The 17,985-nt window shown below is 43.2% G+C and overlaps 2 protein-coding genes across 4 annotated transcripts in view; both read right to left on the bottom strand.

Moving 5' to 3' along the window:
- The window catches only part of ahrrb (aryl-hydrocarbon receptor repressor b), a 28,332-nt gene extending 18,424 nt beyond the window's left edge, over positions 1–9,908 (bottom strand). Inside the window, exons 1-3 of one of the 2 annotated variants that reach the window (XM_042093108.1) lie at positions 9,826–9,908; positions 9,430–9,495; positions 8,271–8,452 (exon numbers count right to left, since the gene is read on the bottom strand). In XM_042093108.1, the coding sequence (XP_041949042.1) occupies positions 8,271–8,452; positions 9,430–9,491 (244 nt within the window). In that variant the 5' untranslated portion in view covers positions 9,492–9,495; positions 9,826–9,908. Of the gene's footprint in view, positions 1–8,270; positions 8,453–9,429; positions 9,565–9,825 lie in introns of those variants that run through there. The other variant, XM_042093117.1, reaches the window with a different exon arrangement.
- Positions 9,909–10,973: 1,065 nt separating this feature from the next.
- Positions 10,974–17,299, bottom strand: mcm6l (MCM6 minichromosome maintenance deficient 6, like). 2 transcript variants are annotated; one of them, XM_042056562.1, is made up of 17 exons: positions 16,958–17,297; positions 16,718–16,864; positions 16,513–16,623; positions 16,088–16,337; positions 15,679–15,844; positions 15,057–15,202; positions 14,596–14,746; positions 14,078–14,219; positions 13,779–13,920; positions 13,408–13,515; positions 13,047–13,202; positions 12,825–12,953; positions 12,496–12,657; positions 12,137–12,251; positions 11,639–11,830; positions 11,330–11,469; positions 10,974–11,203 (listed from the first exon to the last, which is right to left on the bottom strand). In XM_042056562.1, the coding sequence occupies exons 1-17, from the start codon at positions 17,050–17,052 to the stop codon at positions 11,081–11,083; spliced, it is 2,475 nt and encodes an 824-aa protein (XP_041912496.1). In that variant the 5' UTR covers positions 17,053–17,297; the 3' UTR covers positions 10,974–11,080. The 2 variants fall into 2 exon arrangements, 1 of the variants encoding a protein (XP_041912496.1); XR_006021059.1 differs by having other exon boundaries at positions 11,132–11,203; positions 11,330–11,510; positions 16,958–17,299.
- Between the last annotated feature and the right edge of the window lie 686 nt (positions 17,300–17,985).

Genomic DNA, 17,985 nt, shown 5'->3' with positions numbered 1-17,985 from the left:
CACATAAACAATGGGACATCTGGCACCTTTCCAATTGTACCTCTTCCAGCCTCAATTAGGTTTAAGGCCCGTTTGACATGTAAGCTGATGGAGGATCACTGAGGGTGAATCTGTCAGGGAACGAAAGCTGATGATGTTTTTACCCAAACAGATCGGCCATAATTATGGGGTGGGTCAGGCGGGGTAAGGGTGAAGGGATTGGGGGGTGGTGTTGGGGGGGGGGGGGGGGTCGATCGATACACCCCTTAAGTTCTCTAATTGAGAGGAGTTGAGCTCACTGTTTTGTGACATAAGATAATATTCACTCCAACAATCCATAGCTGCAAAGCTCTAGTCTATACAAGCTCTGATAGCGCTGTCGTGGTATTGACTTGTCATGTCCGAAACATAGAAGAGCCCAGCGATGAAACACACACAAATACCGGTATATAACAAATCTGACAATATCTCAATATTAAATATGAAATCACTCATATCACACATGGACTAAAAAATGCAAGGTCATTTTTGGAGGAGTTTTTTCTCAAAAAAATCAATACAGGCACTGTTGTCAAAGCTGCCTATGAGAACAAAAGAACTCCGGAGTGATCATCTGCTAATCCACCCGAGGAGATGATAATGACCATAGAGAAGAAACAGACACACACACACACACACACACACACGTTTTAACCATTTATTTATGTCCACATGAAGAAAATGGTACAGGGACACAAATATTAAGGATGCCGTAGAATGCATACGCAACACACACACACACACACACATACACACACACACACACACACACACACACACACACACACACACACACACACACACACACACACACACACACACACACCTGAATCACCAGCCCAGATTCTTACGGTGATGGCTGTTCACAGAAAAGGTACCATGTTCGTGACATTACATCACAGTGACAAGGTACCAGTGCATGAAGAGCTCTCTGCTTATGGGGAGGAGGAGAGAACAGAGGAGGAAAGGGAGAGGAAAAAAACAGCTTCGGCAAAATGACACACCATGTCAGGCGGACATTATTGCAGTTGTCACGCAATGCTACAGAGCTTAACGCCAAACTCCTTTATGACATATTCGGGTCATTTACCGCCGGTTCGCACGGCATTGCGTGCAGATGAATTGGTTTCCAGTTGCTTGCGGAGGCAGACCCTCACATATCAATGAATGTTGTCTTTGAGGCAATCTGAATGCTCTCACACTCACTGTTAACAATGCTTGTGTCAAACTTGAGTCTGATGCATTTGGATGATGCAGTACATCTATATATTTCTCTGGATTTTCGCATGCTTTGCATGTGCATTTACATGCTTGTGGAGATGGGAGGGCTTCCACATAACCACAGTGCATATTCTATTGTAATTATCTGACCTTCGCCTTGACATGAAAGAATGTTTCATCCAGAAATTCAAAATAGAATTTCTGGACATGATGTTTTTTTCCTCTGAGACACAACTACAAATGAAAACAGCTTTCAGATGGAGAAGCTGTGATATTCTTTCAGCAGTAATGCTTAGGAAATTACTAAAAGAGTTCCTTCATGACAACAGTCTAAGAAAAAGCTTTTAATCACATGCAGAGGTGCTGAATATGTCTGAAAGAGGAATCAAATTTCCTACATCTGCTTTGATAAACATTCATTCAGGACCAAGTAGCCTTGCATACTTGAATGAGAGAAGAAAACTCAGGAAGAACTGAAACAGCCTGCTGAAAGGATGAAGGAGAGGGAGAGAGAGGGAGAGAGAGAAAAAATGAGGAAAAAAAATCTGCGGTGCTCTCCAGAGAGGACAGACCAGATGTAGGGGATCTGGGGATAGACTGGCCAGAGTTGCTGCTTTCTTGGACGGAGGGAGGGACAGGCGTCAAACCGTTTTCTTAGTCTTGCAGCCGATGTATTCACAGATGATGAAAACAAACACTTGAGCATTTATTGGAGGGAGGTGGAGGAGCCAGGGCCAGGGGTGGGGGTGGTGGGGGTAGAACAGAGGGGTGGAGGGAGCGACAGGAGGGCGGGGGGGGGGGGGGGTGTGGGTGGTTTGGCTAATGGAATTTCCCTGTTCTGCACGCAATCCCGGGGAGAATCTGCCAAGAAGGGTTTAGCGGCTGCCAAACGCCAGAGGAGCTCCCTGCGCTTCAGGGGCCAATTTGAGCATGATACTGAGAAGAGAGAGAGAGAGCCTTCCGTGGCATGGCACATCTCCCCCACTGAACCACATCACACGGTGCTGGTACCATTGGCTCCAGTGCCAGTCACAGTGCCCCCCTTATGCCAGCTTCCTCTCTCTCTCTCTCTCTCTTTCTCTCTCTCTCTGGCCCCCTAAAACAGGGAAGAGACAGATGAGCCAAGTGTGGCCCTTCTGTCTCACTGCACAGCTCTGCAGCCTCTGCCTGCTCCACTGCTGCTGGCCCCAGAGCCAGGGCCAGTGCCACCACGCCGGGTCAGCAGGACGAGCTGTGGGGCACTGCACAGTCCCTGGTTGGCTGGTAGTGCTCCTCGGGTTTCCATTAACCCAGTGCTGCTTGCTCTGAGTGCCTGGACAGTGTGACTCATCCGCTGGACTATCATGTCGGCTTTCGGGAGCAATAAATCACAGCCTTCAACGTCATGCACCTGCAGCCGCGGGCAAAATGTCAAACAACGTGGTCGAGAGACAGAGAGAGAAAAGAGACAGAGAGACAGAGAGAGAGAAGAGAGAGAGAGAGAGAGAGAGAGAGAGAGAGAGAGAGAGAGGGAGAGAGAGAAAGAAACTTGAGCTCCATTAATCTGCCATGAAATCACAAATGAGAGCAACTGGGTAGAAGTGCATCATAGCCTAAGAATGCAACTGCTAAAAGATCTGAGGGGGAACACAAAAACACTAAAGGCGAATGGGGCTCAGATGAACTTCCTTCACACATGTCTGCAATCACAGCCAAGGTGCAGCTTTTACTGCCCTCTCTGGACTAGCTGTTTTGTACACCAACACAATGAATTGATTCCAGTGATCAAACACTCCAGTTCAACACAGTATCATGACTTACCATGGGCAAAACCCCCCCCCAAAAATCACAGAATTGGCCGCAGCTCTGATTCATTGCAGAAGCTTGGCATTCGAGTTCATTCATTTATTTACCAATATTTAGATTGGGGTAGCATTGCAACACTGCCCCATGTGCAGGAACCAGTGGGGAAATGGCTGAGGTGATTATAGGGAAGTGTGCTATGTTGTGCTGTGATGTGCTGTGCGGTGATGTGATCTACATCATGAGGCTGCGGTGTTTTATTACACATTCCACTTCCCTTTTTTTATTTGTAGATGGGAGATGGGCTTGTTTCCGATTTGAATCATGGTCATTCACAGAAATCTGATCAGAGAGGCAGAACAAAAAAAAAGAATCTGAAAAGGAACAGTGGAAAAATCACACCTCACCACCTACTACGATAATGCCAGCAATTTCCTCTCCCTCTATCCCATTCTCCCTCTCTCCCATTCTCTCTCCCATTCTCTCTATCCCTCTATCCCATTCTCTGTCTATCCCATTCTCTCTATCCATCTATCCCATTCTCTCTATCTCTCTCTCCCTCTCATGTCCTGCTACATGAAGCCTATTTTAGGCCCAGCGTCTGCCACCAGCGCGGCGCATACTTGTGCATCGTGTGGTCATCAAAAGCAGACTCCAGTGTGTGTGTGTGTGTTTGTGTGTGTGTGTCTGTGTGTGTGTGTGTGTGGTGCCGGCAACAAAACTTGGGGTGTGTGTAGAACACTTGCCACACGGCGCACGCCTGGGGGGAATGAGTGCAGCTCTGCCAGGGTTTCAGTCACGCAACGTTCGCCAAAGGCTCATTGGAGCATTCATTACCCATGAGCCTCTGCTCTGCTGTCTCTCTCTCTCTCTCCCACTCTCTAGTTCAGTCTCTCTCCCTTTCTCGCTCTCTGACTATCTCTCTCTTTCCCACTCATCCACCCCTCCCTCTCTCTCTCTCTCCCTCTCTCTCTCTCTCTCTCTCCTCCACCCCCTTCAGCTCAGAGGCTCAATCACTCCCTCATGTGCTGGAGCGAGTTACAGCTTCCCACAGTCACTCCCTCCACACCAACTGGGGCTTCTCTCTCTCTCTCCCATCCTCTACTACTCAATTGCTCTCCTCTACCCTTTATGCTCTTCATGCTGTCCTCATAAGGCTCATAAAAGGTCAACACATTCAGCAGATCATCCCTCCTGGTTCCTAAGAGAAAAAAAATAAAATCAAGATGGGTAGTGCTAACTTCTTCTACTCAACACTGATAAATTATTCAGGGGAGGCATATGATAGAATTTTCCACTGGGATCATTGCTATGTATTCATGAGAACTGACAAAGCATGAAAGGTGAGGTGTAGGGATTTCTTTCAGGTCACGGCCCTACATCATTCAATCAGCAGCACCCTCATTACCATAATGAATGCTCGTGCACAGCTGACACTTGGCTTGGTCGACTCGCTATTGTTCTTGGACAGTGTTTAAAACGATGTATATCGCACAGGTGTAGTATTGAGCGTCTCTCTACATACTTAATGTCTGTATGCTATGCTATGCTATGCTAAACTAATCTCTAGACACAGTTCATAAACTGGCGGGTGGTGGATTTCAGCTGTCCTCCTGCTGGGTCCTATGTTCACTTGGCACAGTTGGCCCAGTGACACCTCTTGGCATCCCGCTAGGAGAGCGGACAATACTTCAGCACCTGCATGCGGCCAGGAGCATCCAATTCTGGCATGGTCTCACTCGCTGCTCTCCCGAAGACCTCTGCACTCCGGTCACCTGTGCGTGGCCCTTTTTCATTCGCCTCATTTATTTTTGAAACAAGGTCATCCAGAGAGATCAAACCTATGCAGCACAGCACCACTACACTCCGTATGCATGCCCCAATCCTATTAGCTGTCACTCTAAGCCTATTGTGAGTGGCTGCTTGAAGGCTACTTGTGTGCGTGATGGCTAAGTGCTTCCCGTAGTAAGGAGGCTGGCAACGGGGAAGCACGGCCGTTGGCAATGAAAAGGAGGTGCACGTGGCACAGGGGTGATCGACTTCACTGGAGGTCCACCAAGGTCAGGGGACAGCAATGGCATGGACCCTACTTCATGCCACTCTAGTCTGCCAAGGAGAACAATTCAGCAACATCACTGATCATTGCCATTTGTACGCATTTTAATGTTTCTGTGCAACCCTTTGGACTAACTGGAGGGATAGCATCACACCATATACTTACTGTAGAGCTTGTATTTTAAACAGCAGCTGTACCACTTAAATGAATTAGATTTAAGTCACAATGTCCCAGAATAACCTCAGTGTCACAGTTATTGGGAAACTATCACTAAAAGTAAAATTGGAAATGCAAAAGGGGCATTTCTCCTTACATCTTTTTTTGGTCTAGAGGAAGTTAATGGTGGCATTTGTGTCTCCTGTCGTTTTTCTGCTTCCACAAGTGCTGATATTGTCAAGGCAGAGTGTGTACATGGGTATGTGTTTGGGAATATGTAGGTGTGTGTGTGTGCTTGGGAGTATATACTGTAGGGGTGTTTGTGTGTGTGTGTTTGCCTGATTGCAGTAGCATCTGACTTTGAGTGTAATTGGCCCGGACAGAGACTCAACAATGGTGTTGGGCCAACAAAAGGACTTCACAGGACCTCACGCTGGGTTCTCAGCTCCGACGTGCCGAGGCAAAATACTTTGTGTCGCGACCAGACACGATTTGGGGTCAGTCACTTACGGCCTTTGTCATGCAGGACCAATCTATGCAATTACTCATGTGAGACCACAGCACAAAGGCCTCTGTGAAGGCGACGCATTGAGGCTAAATGTCCTAATCCATACTCTAGTACCAATGAATTCTCCATCTCTCTGCCATGTTTCGAGATTGAGAGATTTAGCAAATCAAGCCTTTTATTCACATTTCCTATATCCCTGACCAAGCAAGGTATGTCAGTTTAAGTTCATTTATAAAGCACATCAAAGTGGGTGGTAAATGTGCAAAGAAAAGACCACACAAACATAAGGACACCCAAAAGTAAGCAGTGATGACCCCTGTCCATCTATACTGTATGACCCAGAGTCACCTGATCTGAATCTCAAACCAACCTGTCACGGCTCCTCATACATCAGCTGTCTTGACATGATATATTTCATGGATTACAAGGTGACAGGATATGGAACTGAAAAGCGAGGAAAAACACACACACACACACACACACACACACACATCACAGGGACATACAGACATGCATACACATACAAAAACAAACACACATACAAAATACACACACCCAACCCCCACATGGCCATGCACAGAAGGCCACAGCAAGATGAATTTCAGGAAAAGGTGAGGTCTATTTGAGAAGTTCAAATCTCCAACGCCTGTATTAATCACATATCTGTTGAGGGATCAAGGCTGTGACAGAGATAATATCTACACTCAGCCAGCAGCCGAACCTCTACCAGGTCCATACCACATCTGCACCGCACCCACTGAGGTTGAGCCGTAATAATGTCGTCTTGAGTAGCAAGGGTCACATATACAAACTACTGAAACACCTCACAACACACTGACAGTTAATCTGCTGCAATTATTCACAGGAGGAACGGGGCAAAAACCAGAGCAGACCAACAGCAAACTGCAGCAGAGGGCCACTGTGCTAAGGCGTAGGTGTGTAGAATGTCAACACAGACCCATGGCCCATCGTGGGAGTGATAAACTATGTCTGAACTAAGAGTCGCAAATTAGAGATTAGGCATAAATCATCCACCAACTAAACTATGAACACACACACACACACACACACACACACACACACACACACACACACACACACACACACACACACACACAGCAGGGTTAGGATGGAGGAACAGAGAGGTTTTCCTTTAAGATGTAGAAACAACTTCCCTTTGAGTGATTCTAAAGAAAGTAATTTTTAAACTTATTTCCTCTCACTCACTCTCTCTAACACACACACACACACACACACACACACACACACACACACACACACACAGACACTCATACACACACACACACACACACATACACACATACACACAGCAAAGTGCGTGCAAGCTCTTGGCACTTGCGCTTGTCCCCCTAGTGGTGTGAGTGTGGTGCTGAGCTGGAGGAACACCTGCGTGCCACGCACACAGACCCGGGTTCCGCTCCCCTGACCCGTTCCTGCTTTAAAGTCCACTCCATGGTGGCTCCACACTCCACACCCAGCACACAGAAAAGAAAACGTCCTTTGCCCGTCAAAACTTTGAGTTGAACTGGTGAATTACTTCCAGTTTCCATACACGGCTCCTGGCTCTTCCAGGAGTTGCATCTAATTTAGGCCAAGTTGCATCTTATTCGGGTCACAAATATCAAGAAACCATTTGGTTGTATTCCAAAAAATATACAAATGTAGCAAATGAGGACTTCATTCATGAGTAGGCACTAGACTGAGGTTCCAAGAGTGAAATAGTTTCTTTTCTTGGTCTTATTAATAATTGAGAGTTAATTAAAGGAGTCTTATGAAGACTTGAAATACATAGTAGACTAAGGAAAGATGACACTAAGTGGGAAAAATGATTCAGCAAATGGAGTCACTCAGCCTAGTTCCACGCCACATGAGGACATCACGAGAAATAAGAATGCACAGTAGTTTAAGGGGGTGATGACCTTTTTATATAATACCACATTAGAGAATCTCATAGAAGAGTGAGCACTTTATACAGCCTGAAGCAAAAGCATCTACCTTCAAAACAGACAAACAAACCCAGCTCAGCAACAAATTTATAAAATATCTCCTTAAGACCATTTACAAAAAGTCATTAAAGATACTCATTATGATTTGATTAAATAAGAACTCACTGCAAAACAGTATACACTTCTATACACTGCATTCATGATGGATATGTTTTATGGAACATATCCACTCAGGCCCCAAAACTCTGACCAGGGATACCGTTCACATGTTCATTGTCAATCCTTAATAAACAAAGACCCCCCATCAAATGCTGTTCACCCAAAAGGGGCAGAATGAATGAACCCACTCACACATTTGAGTTCTTTATTTCATCAGATCTCATCTGAATAACGCTTCACATCTCCGCAGCATGGAGAGAGCGTGATATTGATTGGGCAGAGTGGGGTGGACCCGGGGTTTTGTTTGGCTGGCGAGGGTTCCCACCAAAAAATCTAACGGACTTATGCAAATGACCGAAACGCCCACGCAGCAGTTTGAGGAGGAAAAGGGAGCGGCCCTTACCTTGGAAGAAGCTCTTGACACGCAGGTAACTGACACTCAGGCGTAGCACGGACAGTTTGTCCAGTTTGGAGATGACGTCGGGGGTGAAGGGCAGCAGACTGGCCAGCCGGTCCAGCTCTGCGTTCAGCCGGTCGCGGTGCCGCTTGGACGGGTTGGACTTCTGGTTGGCCGAGGCTGGTTTTCTGTTAAGGCAGTTCACAGATGTCAAAAATGAGAGGGCCAGGAGTTAGTCAACTGTGCCGTGGAATACAGATCTAATAAGGTTTCAACAAGTTTCTACTTTAAATTAAAATACAGACATACATTGGTATATACTGCTTTGGTATAAGTATAATCACAAGTTCTGATGGTTTGCGCTACCTGTGGACTTTTATGTTTTTAATCTTTTGGTTGACTGATGTTCCATTTGATTTTATGGAATGTTCAACATCAAAAGTCAGTGCTTAAAACAAACTTTTTAAAGTGAAGAACTGAACTTGGTGCCAATAAATGGACAAAGAGGAATGTGTTTAGCAGTTCTCTAGTGTTTCCATGACTCTTCTGAAAACCAGTCTGTGTAATTCATGAGGAAGTTCAAATCTATGGAGTAAACAAGTGCCTGAATTCACACTGAGGAAAGTTTCACAAGTGTCTCTAAACCCTTTAGGCTCTCCATATTGATGCTGATGTAATGCACAAATTTGCAGAATAAATTAAAGTAGTTTATGAGTAAAACTTACAAATCATCAAATCAGGAGGCCTATTTACTCAGAAATAAATTAATATAATGAATGAAACTTGAACCATGTCTGAAATAATAATAATAATAATAATTAATTAATTAAATTAAACAATCAAATATATAAATTAACAAAATGAAGAACAATAACTGGAATGAAAAAAAGACAGCCAGAATAACAAGTGAAAAGATATAGCTTACATTGTAAAGTAAACTTTTCCTGACATACAAATTAAATGGTATAAATCGTTGTAAAATTGCATTTCAGTGCATTTCACGTATTTATTTACTTAGTTATGGCACTTACTGAAACTAACATAATCCAGTTCAAGATATTAAAATGAAATGCATTGGTATCCACACAGTATTTCCAAAATAATAATTATTCTGTACACAATAACTGAATAATTATGTAAAAAAGAAATCAGGATAAAACTTAACTGCTTTTGGACAGGCTTTCTCCTCTTCCTCCCGGCATATAAACAGTCCCCCGGCGGAATCATGGTACTAGAATGATATCAATCAACCTTGTCAAAAACTCTCAAAATCTTATCACACAATTAATAGTTGTAGCTTATTTCCTATTAATACAACTGTAATAAGTAATTTTATTAAAAAGCTTTGAGACTTAAGTGTGTGAGTGTAAACTAAGATAATGACATTACATTCTAGGAAAGACTATCCGGATTACATCGTGCTGCTGTGCTATTGTTTGACAACAAAGGAGCGCATGGCACTAGTAGGTAAATTGACAATGTCAAAACATAATTTCAAAGTTTTGAATTACACAGAAACAGAGTTTAACAAACTAGTAATAACTATTACTGAATAACTCACCACAGAACCCGGTCAGACAGCTTGATATTCCTTTCCACAAAAGTACAATAGCTGTAGTAGACAAGATCCTGAAGCTATGAAAAGAACTGGTCGCAACTGTTGACAGTTTGCATTAGTGTAATAAATCACTTCTTTGAGAGCTAATGAATATTTTGCATTAGGTTTTCACATTTGTCTATTTCCCAACTGAACTCATGGGTTGTGTGTACATGAGTGGGCAGCCCGTTGGCAGATGTGGTGAATGCTTTATACGCGATTGGGTGGCGTTCATATCCTCGTGTTTCAGGTGGCGGATTCCTCTCAATGACAAGGCTCGCGCTTCGCACGCAACGGCTCATGGATTTACACATCCTCTCGAGCTCACTCACGCACACGCTCGTAGCTCGTTGGAAGCTCCACACACACATACACACACCCTTGCACACTGGGAAGCATGCAGTCGTGAACGTTAAAAAGAATTGGCGCATACTTACACTAGCCTACATTGTCTTTTTGGAATAATTTTTCGTATCGAGGTCGCCTTTTTGGGGAACGAAACATGGAAATTAATTTTTAAACAACACCGGGACATGAATCATTTTGGGGGAATGGTGAATGGTACGGATATTTATGATTTACATCTCTTGACACATTCAAATTCTTATTTTGTCTCTAGTAGCCAATTGTTCTGGGTAGCCTATTTTATCTCTGCGCATTTAGGGTAGCCTAAATGCCACTTTGAATTATATTTAGTAAACATTTGTTTTTATGCTAGCTTGTCAGGGGTAGCATACCAATATAATAATATAATGTATATAATTACTCATAGTTTTGTTATTATTGTGTAAGCATACCTGTGAAATACAATGAGAATATCGCATAGGAGGAAGCAAGCGATATAATTTGACCAGGCTGTGTAAAAAATAGGTATCCCTACATTTTATTGTTTCGGTTAAGGATGAAAAAACGGGCATGCTTTCATGAGCAAAATGTATTGCATGAAAGTATGGTATTTAAAACATCTTGTGCTCAGCAACACCAATGTAACCAAAACGCATTTCCTAAAAATTCTGATCGCGTTGGCATTAGGTGCCAACCTCTCCATGCGCCTCACTCCTCAATGCGCATACAAAGGGCGCCATCTTGTGTAAAGAACTCGTCAAAACAGGCACATGCAAAATAATCTTTATTATGTTGACAAACTCCACAAATTTACAGACAGTGCATCTCCAAAAGATGACAAATATAAATTATGAGAATGAATCACAACTATGATTTAATCCTCCAAAATATAGTTTGGATTCACAACAAGATAAGGGTCTTCCTCCATCACAGGTTCTTCTCCCTTGTCCCCAACTTTCTTCAGTCCAGTTTTTGTCAGTTCTATAATTATATGGTCCTGTACACGGAAGACAAAAAATAATAAAGCATTCAACAAAACAAACCATTTTTATTTCCATGTTTTTCCTCTCAATGTTCCTAAGCTTTAAATGGAAACTGTCCAATGAGCAGGAATGTCCCTCACATAATGAATGAGTCTGTGGATCACCCGCTCAATCAAGCTCTTCTTGGCAATGAGCTCAGCCTCTGAGTCAATCTCACTCTCCAGCTCTTTCAGATACCAGTTGATCAGCTCACTCTTCTTCAGCGAGGCCTCCTCATCCACTGACACAAAGGGAAACAGAAAGACACACAGACACAAATGTCTTAAAGTGCTATTTATAAGTGATTAAATCATGAATGGCAACAACTAATGGCAATTCAATTTAATAAACATTTATGTAATGTCATAAATGTGGTAGTCATAGTATTCCAACAGGTGCATGGGTCTTACACTGCTCCATCTTCTGCATGTGGAGGACCAGTAGATTGGACACCCTCCGGTACTCTGAGAAGGACATGCGGAGCGCAGGCTTGGCAGCTGCAGGCTTGTCCTCACCAGGCTGCTCGGTTTCCATGGCGTGGCCATTTGTTCCATTGATGCCATTCTGTTTTTGGTGAGCCTCATTCATCACGTCGTTCTGATCTGTGGGGCAGTCACTTAAAATGATATATTTTCTGACAGAATGCTTTAAACATTTTGCAATCAATTTCTATCGAGATTAATGTCATAACAGTCACAAGAGAATATATTTTCTCAAAAGCATACATGCACACAACAAAATGTTGCCAACTCACTATCAATACACCCTGATAACTTTCACAGGGTCAGTTTATATCCCAATAACAGACAATAACTAAAATGTCTAAAGCTTTGAAATGGCATCAATTGAATTGTTTCGTCAATATCAGTTGGCAGAAAAATGTCAGAGAACAATAACAAGAACTTTACCATCAAGATCCTCATTATCCTCTTGGTCTTGATCAAAATTGATGTCGGGGGAGTCAACACGGATGATGGACTTGTTAAGTAACCGGAAGGCTTCTTTTACATGTTTGGGTTGAACCTTAAAGTTTGGAAGTCAAGTCTCAGATTTAGATAAGTGAACACCACCATTTACATAACCTCTTGTGGCTACAGTATTGATGAAAGTGCCTTTAAGTATCTTAAATAAAGACAAAACTTTGGGCCTGGAGTCTAGCCAGTTTTTTTTACAGAAAACTTTGTCAAACGCAGTTGCAGTGTTATGTAAATGATGTGTGCCTAGACAGACTGTGGTGAAAGGTTAAAGACGGTCACCAGCTCCTGACCTCATCGGAGCAGTAGAGTCTGGCCATGGCCTCGGACAGTCTGAGCATGCTCTCCAGCTGCCTAACGGTGATGCGCCAGGATGACTTGGCCGTGCCGCTGCTGTCCCTCTGGCGCAGACGCTTGTACTGGTCCACAATAAACTCCTGGGCCTCTGACACAATCTGAGCGCACGCACACACACACACACACACAGGTTTTGAGTCATTTGCAGTCGCTGAGCATATCAATTAGTCAGTTCTCAGTTGCCAAGAAAAGACAGCAACAAAATACACAGAAGTAAATGGTAACAAAAAAGTGCAGAGAGGTGTAAAAGTGTCCTCAGCCTTACCTTTGGCTGGAACTGACGTGCAAAGAGAATATATCTCTGGATCTCGTCTGTTTCGTAGATCCTCTCCACTGACTCCACATTTCGAGCATGCAGGTCCACAATGCGCCTAGCGATAGCATAGTCAGTCACCTAAAGGATTAAAGACCAATCGAGGTTATAGGTATGGGCGATGCCCTCCATACTGGAAATAATAGTGCATGTCAGTGGCGTCTCCACTCCAACCTCATTGCACTCATCCACCAGAATGAAGAACAAGTCGAATCTGGACATGATGGGAGCAGACATGTTGACATTCTGCTTCAGGGACTTGGAACGGTTGTACCGGCCATCAATGGGATTCGCTGCAGCCAAGATGGAAGTGCGGGCATTCAGGGTGGCCTACTCCAAAAGTTAAATACATATTCAAGTGTTAATCAATACCAATGATTTTACATGTTTAAGCTCCAGGGTTAGTGGATTAACTGCAAAACCTTTACAGAAAAAAACATCCCAAATACAGCTATACTAGTCACAACTGAAAAAATATATCTATATACAAAGGAGTAAATTCTCTACATATTATTGTGGATAAGGAGCACAGCACCTTGACTCCAGCCTTGGTGATTGAAATGGTCTGCTGCTCCATAGCTTCATGGATAGCAACCTGATCCTTTAGGTCCATTTTATCAAACTCATCAATACAGCACACACCCTACAGAAACAGCAAAGCCAACAAAGACCAATCTGTTTGAGGGCATACGCTCTGTCAAAGTCAAGGTCAATAAAACATTTACATATTCAAGCTTTTTAAATGAATCTGCATGAAGATTATGATTGGTCATCACCAAGACAGGATACACAGACATACAAATGAGCAGGCCATGCCAAATCCAGTATGTCCACACATCATATCAATATGGTCAATGTTATAATATGTAAGATGGATCAAAGTTGATTTGAAGCATGTGTGAGTACATTGTCCGCCAGCATGAGAGCCCCAGCCTCGATGACAAACTCGTGCGACTCCTCATCTTTCACCACAGCGGCAGTCAGACCAGCGGCGCTACTTGCCTTCCCGCTTGTGTAAACAGCACGGGGAGCAAAATCCTCAACGTGCCTATGAGATGCAAAAATAAATTACACATCAAATAATTGCTTAGTTGAAATTCACTAAATTACAATTTCTCTATATTGCATCATAACTTAAATTCTATACAATATTCTAATAATGATGGTGATAGCACAGCTTGAAGGAGAAGGAGACGGTAGTTTACTTGAGAAACTGGCTCTTGGATGTACTGGGGTCTCCAACAATGCACACATTAATATCCCCCCTCAGTGAAGTTCCCTCCATGGTGGTTTTCGCAACACCTCCAAAGAGCATCAGCAATATTCCTCTCTTAATCTCATCATTACCTAGTGAGAGTACAGAGAGAGAGAGCGAGGGAGAGAAGGAAAGAGGGCATTGGAAAATAGAAATGAAAGTTCCAGTTGTCCCATTTTATTAATTTGAAAGCTAAAAGCAAGGAAAATATCTGTGCCTGAAGAAATCAGAATCTTTCAAAGTTGTTGTACTTGTATATAATGATACATTTTCAAATGTTGAATGGCCTGGCCCAGACTTAATTCAGGCACAGTGACTGAGAACTTTTTATCCCAGTAAATTATTTACAATAACATAAAAGAGCCGCTACATAGGAAAGAATTTTTCTAATTGGCATTTCCACATCTTTCCAAAAACGGAGCGTCGATTTCTAGACTTAAAGTCCTGTTCCACAGAGCCAGCAAGTACCATGAATGGTGGGGAAGAGGCTGCTGCAGAGGTTGTGGTAGAGGTTTTTGTCCTGGCTCATCTCAAACACCTTCTCCCACTCCTGAACGGTCATCTGGTTCTTCACACTCTCTGCGGTCTGGTCCTCCTGACGAAGCTCTTTACCACCAAACTAGACATGTTAAACAAACAAGGGCCTTAGGAAAACTTAACACTGCAAAAATGTGTCAGACTTCAAAATACCTGTTCCAAATACAAAGATGTATTCCAAAATAGACAAAGGAAAAACAAACAAATTATCTTTTCATGAATATAAGTCCCCCTCTGCATGAATCATTCAACTGTGTAATGATTAAACCAGATCAAAGAAAAAATAAAACAAAGAAATCTATCTATTTAACCAAATGGGGAAAGCAGCCATATTTACAATGGTTCAGTCTCTGTGTGTGTGTGTGTGTGTGTGTGTTTGTGTTTCACTTCACCCTGGGGTTAGTGGGGCCAACATGGCAGGCTAAGAAGGCCAGTCTGTATGACAGCTCCCTCACGCCCAGAGCCTTCAGCCCCTGGATCCCTTCCTGGTCAAAGCCCTCCTTACCAGTCACCCTGCTGCTGGTCTCAGCCCTGGTGCCTAGAGACACAGAGAACACAGAGCACAAGAGATGGGACCCATCCAGTAGCTGTGTGGACTGAGTGGGCTTAGTGTGATGCAATAGAAACTAGGATGTGTAAGAACAGGTCTCATTTTTGTTGCTACTTCTTTTCTGATATTACTGTAACTGCTTGGAGGCATGAAAATAGTCTTCAGCAATTCAGCTCCACTCATGTGATGACACTGACAGAGTCCGTGTCCATGCATTATATTCTTGGCAACATCACAGAATTACAAAGTGAAGATGCAGCAGATGGATTTCCTCACACAATGTAAGGCAGATTGGCCAACATCAAAACATATGGCACAGCAATGTTTAAAGCATAGGGCCAGGCTCCTAGCTGCTAGGGGATGGGACTCTGCACTGCATTGCACTGGATGCAAATCAACAGGATTGAGATGAGGATGCAAGTTGTACTTCATAAAAACAAATGTAACATAGCACAGCTCTTCACCTGACAATGCCATCGCAGAGACGTCCGGCACAACGATGAGGGTGCCGGTGAAGTCACAGCGGTCGCCGGCTTGGGCAGTCTCCACCGCCTCAGCCCTCAGCACCACCTCCATGCTGCGCGGGATGGAGCCTCGCGGCAGCTCTGCCTGCGTCTCCTGGATACGCACCTGTCGGGAAAGGTGAGCTCTTTCTCTCAATACCAGTACTATATTTTGAGGACACTCGATACTATACTGTAAGAGTATGAAGACAGTGTTTGTGTTACTTTAAAAAAAAGGATGATGGAAGCATGAAATTACAATCAGGTAAAGTGTGAAGTTACAATTATGTTAGTTCTTTCAAAGCAACATTGTTTAGTGATGCTTTACCCAAGTAGGGCTTCAAGTCAACTCTCATTTGTTCTGATATACCTTTTGGAAGTCAACAAATCGTGACTTGTTTGTGTCCAACATGAACCTCTTGCGGTTGGCACACACCGGATTCTTGCAGATGGAGGGCTGGGTGTACTTAAACTGCTGCTCCACGTCCTTGACGACCGACTGGCAATCAAGACACAGGAAGGTGCCACTGACCAGCTCTGGATGCACGGGGTGGGTACGCACCACCTGCCCACTGATGCGTATCAAGGTGCCTATCCGAGTAGAGGTGAGTTCTCGGATCCTAAAGGACAAGTAAAAAAACTGGCCAGGTGGACTTTGATAATCAACACCACAATCCCAAAGTGAACTTCAAACATTAAACAAAACAGGCATCTAGGAACAGGTACTATAGGAGCAGACAACTATGTGAATGTAAAACAGACAGTTTGTTGATTAAGGCTTATGGTAATATTAACTTCAGTCGAGATGGGAAATCTGAGAAGGACACATAAAATTCTTTAGATGGTGGTATGTTCCCATGGTCACGGGCAAAATGGCGCACAGCTCTGCAGAGGTATGGGTACACCCTAGAAAAAAAACAAGGATTTGACTGTTGTAAACCTAATGTGCATTGCAAAAATAAACTGCTTATCAATTAGCACGACTTTGTAATAGACTTACCTGTAGTACTCCTCTTGTATGGTGGTAGCTAACTGCTGATTATAATGCTCGATGTTGGTAAAGCTGACAGTAAGAGTATTTCTCTCAGGTCGAATCAGCTCTTGGGCGTCAGGCAGGTATAAAATCTCCCCACTTTTATCCTGAAACCTGAGAATTAGAGTTTAGACTACTGTTTAACGCGTAGCCGATATTTTACAGAAATTCAGTTAATCGAATTAAATGTTAACAAACTAAACTTACTCCTCCAAGAACTCAAGGAATAATTTCTGACATTTTTCAGAGAGATCATCTTTTACTTGTACACCAGCGGTAGTCGTTTCAACAGTAGGATCCATTTGAGAAAGTCAAACAATTTGCTTACAGATACGACCAAGCTTAGAGATTGTAACCAGAGAGTTAAAGCGTAGTAGGCTAATCAAGTATCTTATTGTAACTCATGCACACCTGCAACAGGTGGGCTGTGATGTAGGCTAAATAGTCTCCTAGTCTGGAGCACGTGGTGACGGGAGGATGCTGTAGGCCTAGGCTAGAGCATGATGTGATTGAGATTTTCTTTTTCATAATATGTTCTTCTAAATATAAAGTGTAAAAGTATGGCTAAATATAATTCTCGCCCCAAAGTCGTAAGCCCTGAACCTTCATAACTGATTGAGTTTGAGAGGCTGTAAAGGTTCAAATGCTATTAACAGGAATGGGACAGCACCTGTGACTTTGACAAAAGTAATTGAAAAAAAAAAAACGAAAAAAAACACGTTAAAAACTCGGTTCGAGTTTTTTTTTTTTAAAAATATACAGGCTTCCCATATGGGCAACCCTGTAGCCTAGCCTATTTCACGTTCTCAACGCCTGTGCCTAGGTCCTGACCGCAAACGCCCATCAAAGTCTGAGTTTGTCGAATGAGACTGGGCCTAGGCCGGTGTAAAATGAGCATAGGGGTGAGCTACCCCCTTTTTTTCTTCTAGGAAGCCGTATACAAATTTTTGCATGTGACTGTATTAAGGACGGGGGAATTATTCCTTACAATCTGTGGAAAGGTACAGAACATAGGGTAAATGTGGTAAAACTGTAAAATGAGATGTTTTGCTCTCCAAGTGGATTCCATTCATGTCCAGAGTTATGGCGATTTAGTGTTAGCCTCACAGGTTAGAATACATGTGTGTAAGGAAAGTGTCTCCTTGATATTAGAAGAATCCAAATGAACTGTCTTATGTCTAACTTTGGAAAGCTTATTAAGGAAGAACATGTACTCAACATCCATAGTTCATCTA

The sequence above is a fragment of the Alosa sapidissima genome, chromosome 1, assembly GCF_018492685.1.
Source record: "Alosa sapidissima isolate fAloSap1 chromosome 1, fAloSap1.pri, whole genome shotgun sequence".
NCBI lineage: Eukaryota > Metazoa > Chordata > Actinopteri > Clupeiformes > Clupeidae > Alosa > Alosa sapidissima.
This window is presented reverse-complemented; position numbering and strand designations above follow the sequence as displayed.

Bases quoted from the DNA above. Each gene is read 5' to 3' on its own strand.
- mcm6l (XM_042056562.1), bottom strand. From the start codon at position 17,052: ATGGATCCTACTGTTGAAACGACTACCGCTGGTGTACAAGTAAAAGAT. The intron at 15,845-16,087 runs GTATATCAGAAC...CTTTCCCGACAG, and splicing joins GATTTGTTGACTTCCAAAAG to GTGCGTATCCAGGAGACGCA. The intron at 15,203-15,678 runs GTGAAGAGCTGT...CTGTGTCTCTAG, and splicing joins CTCTGCGATGGCATTGTCAG to GCACCAGGGCTGAGACCAGC.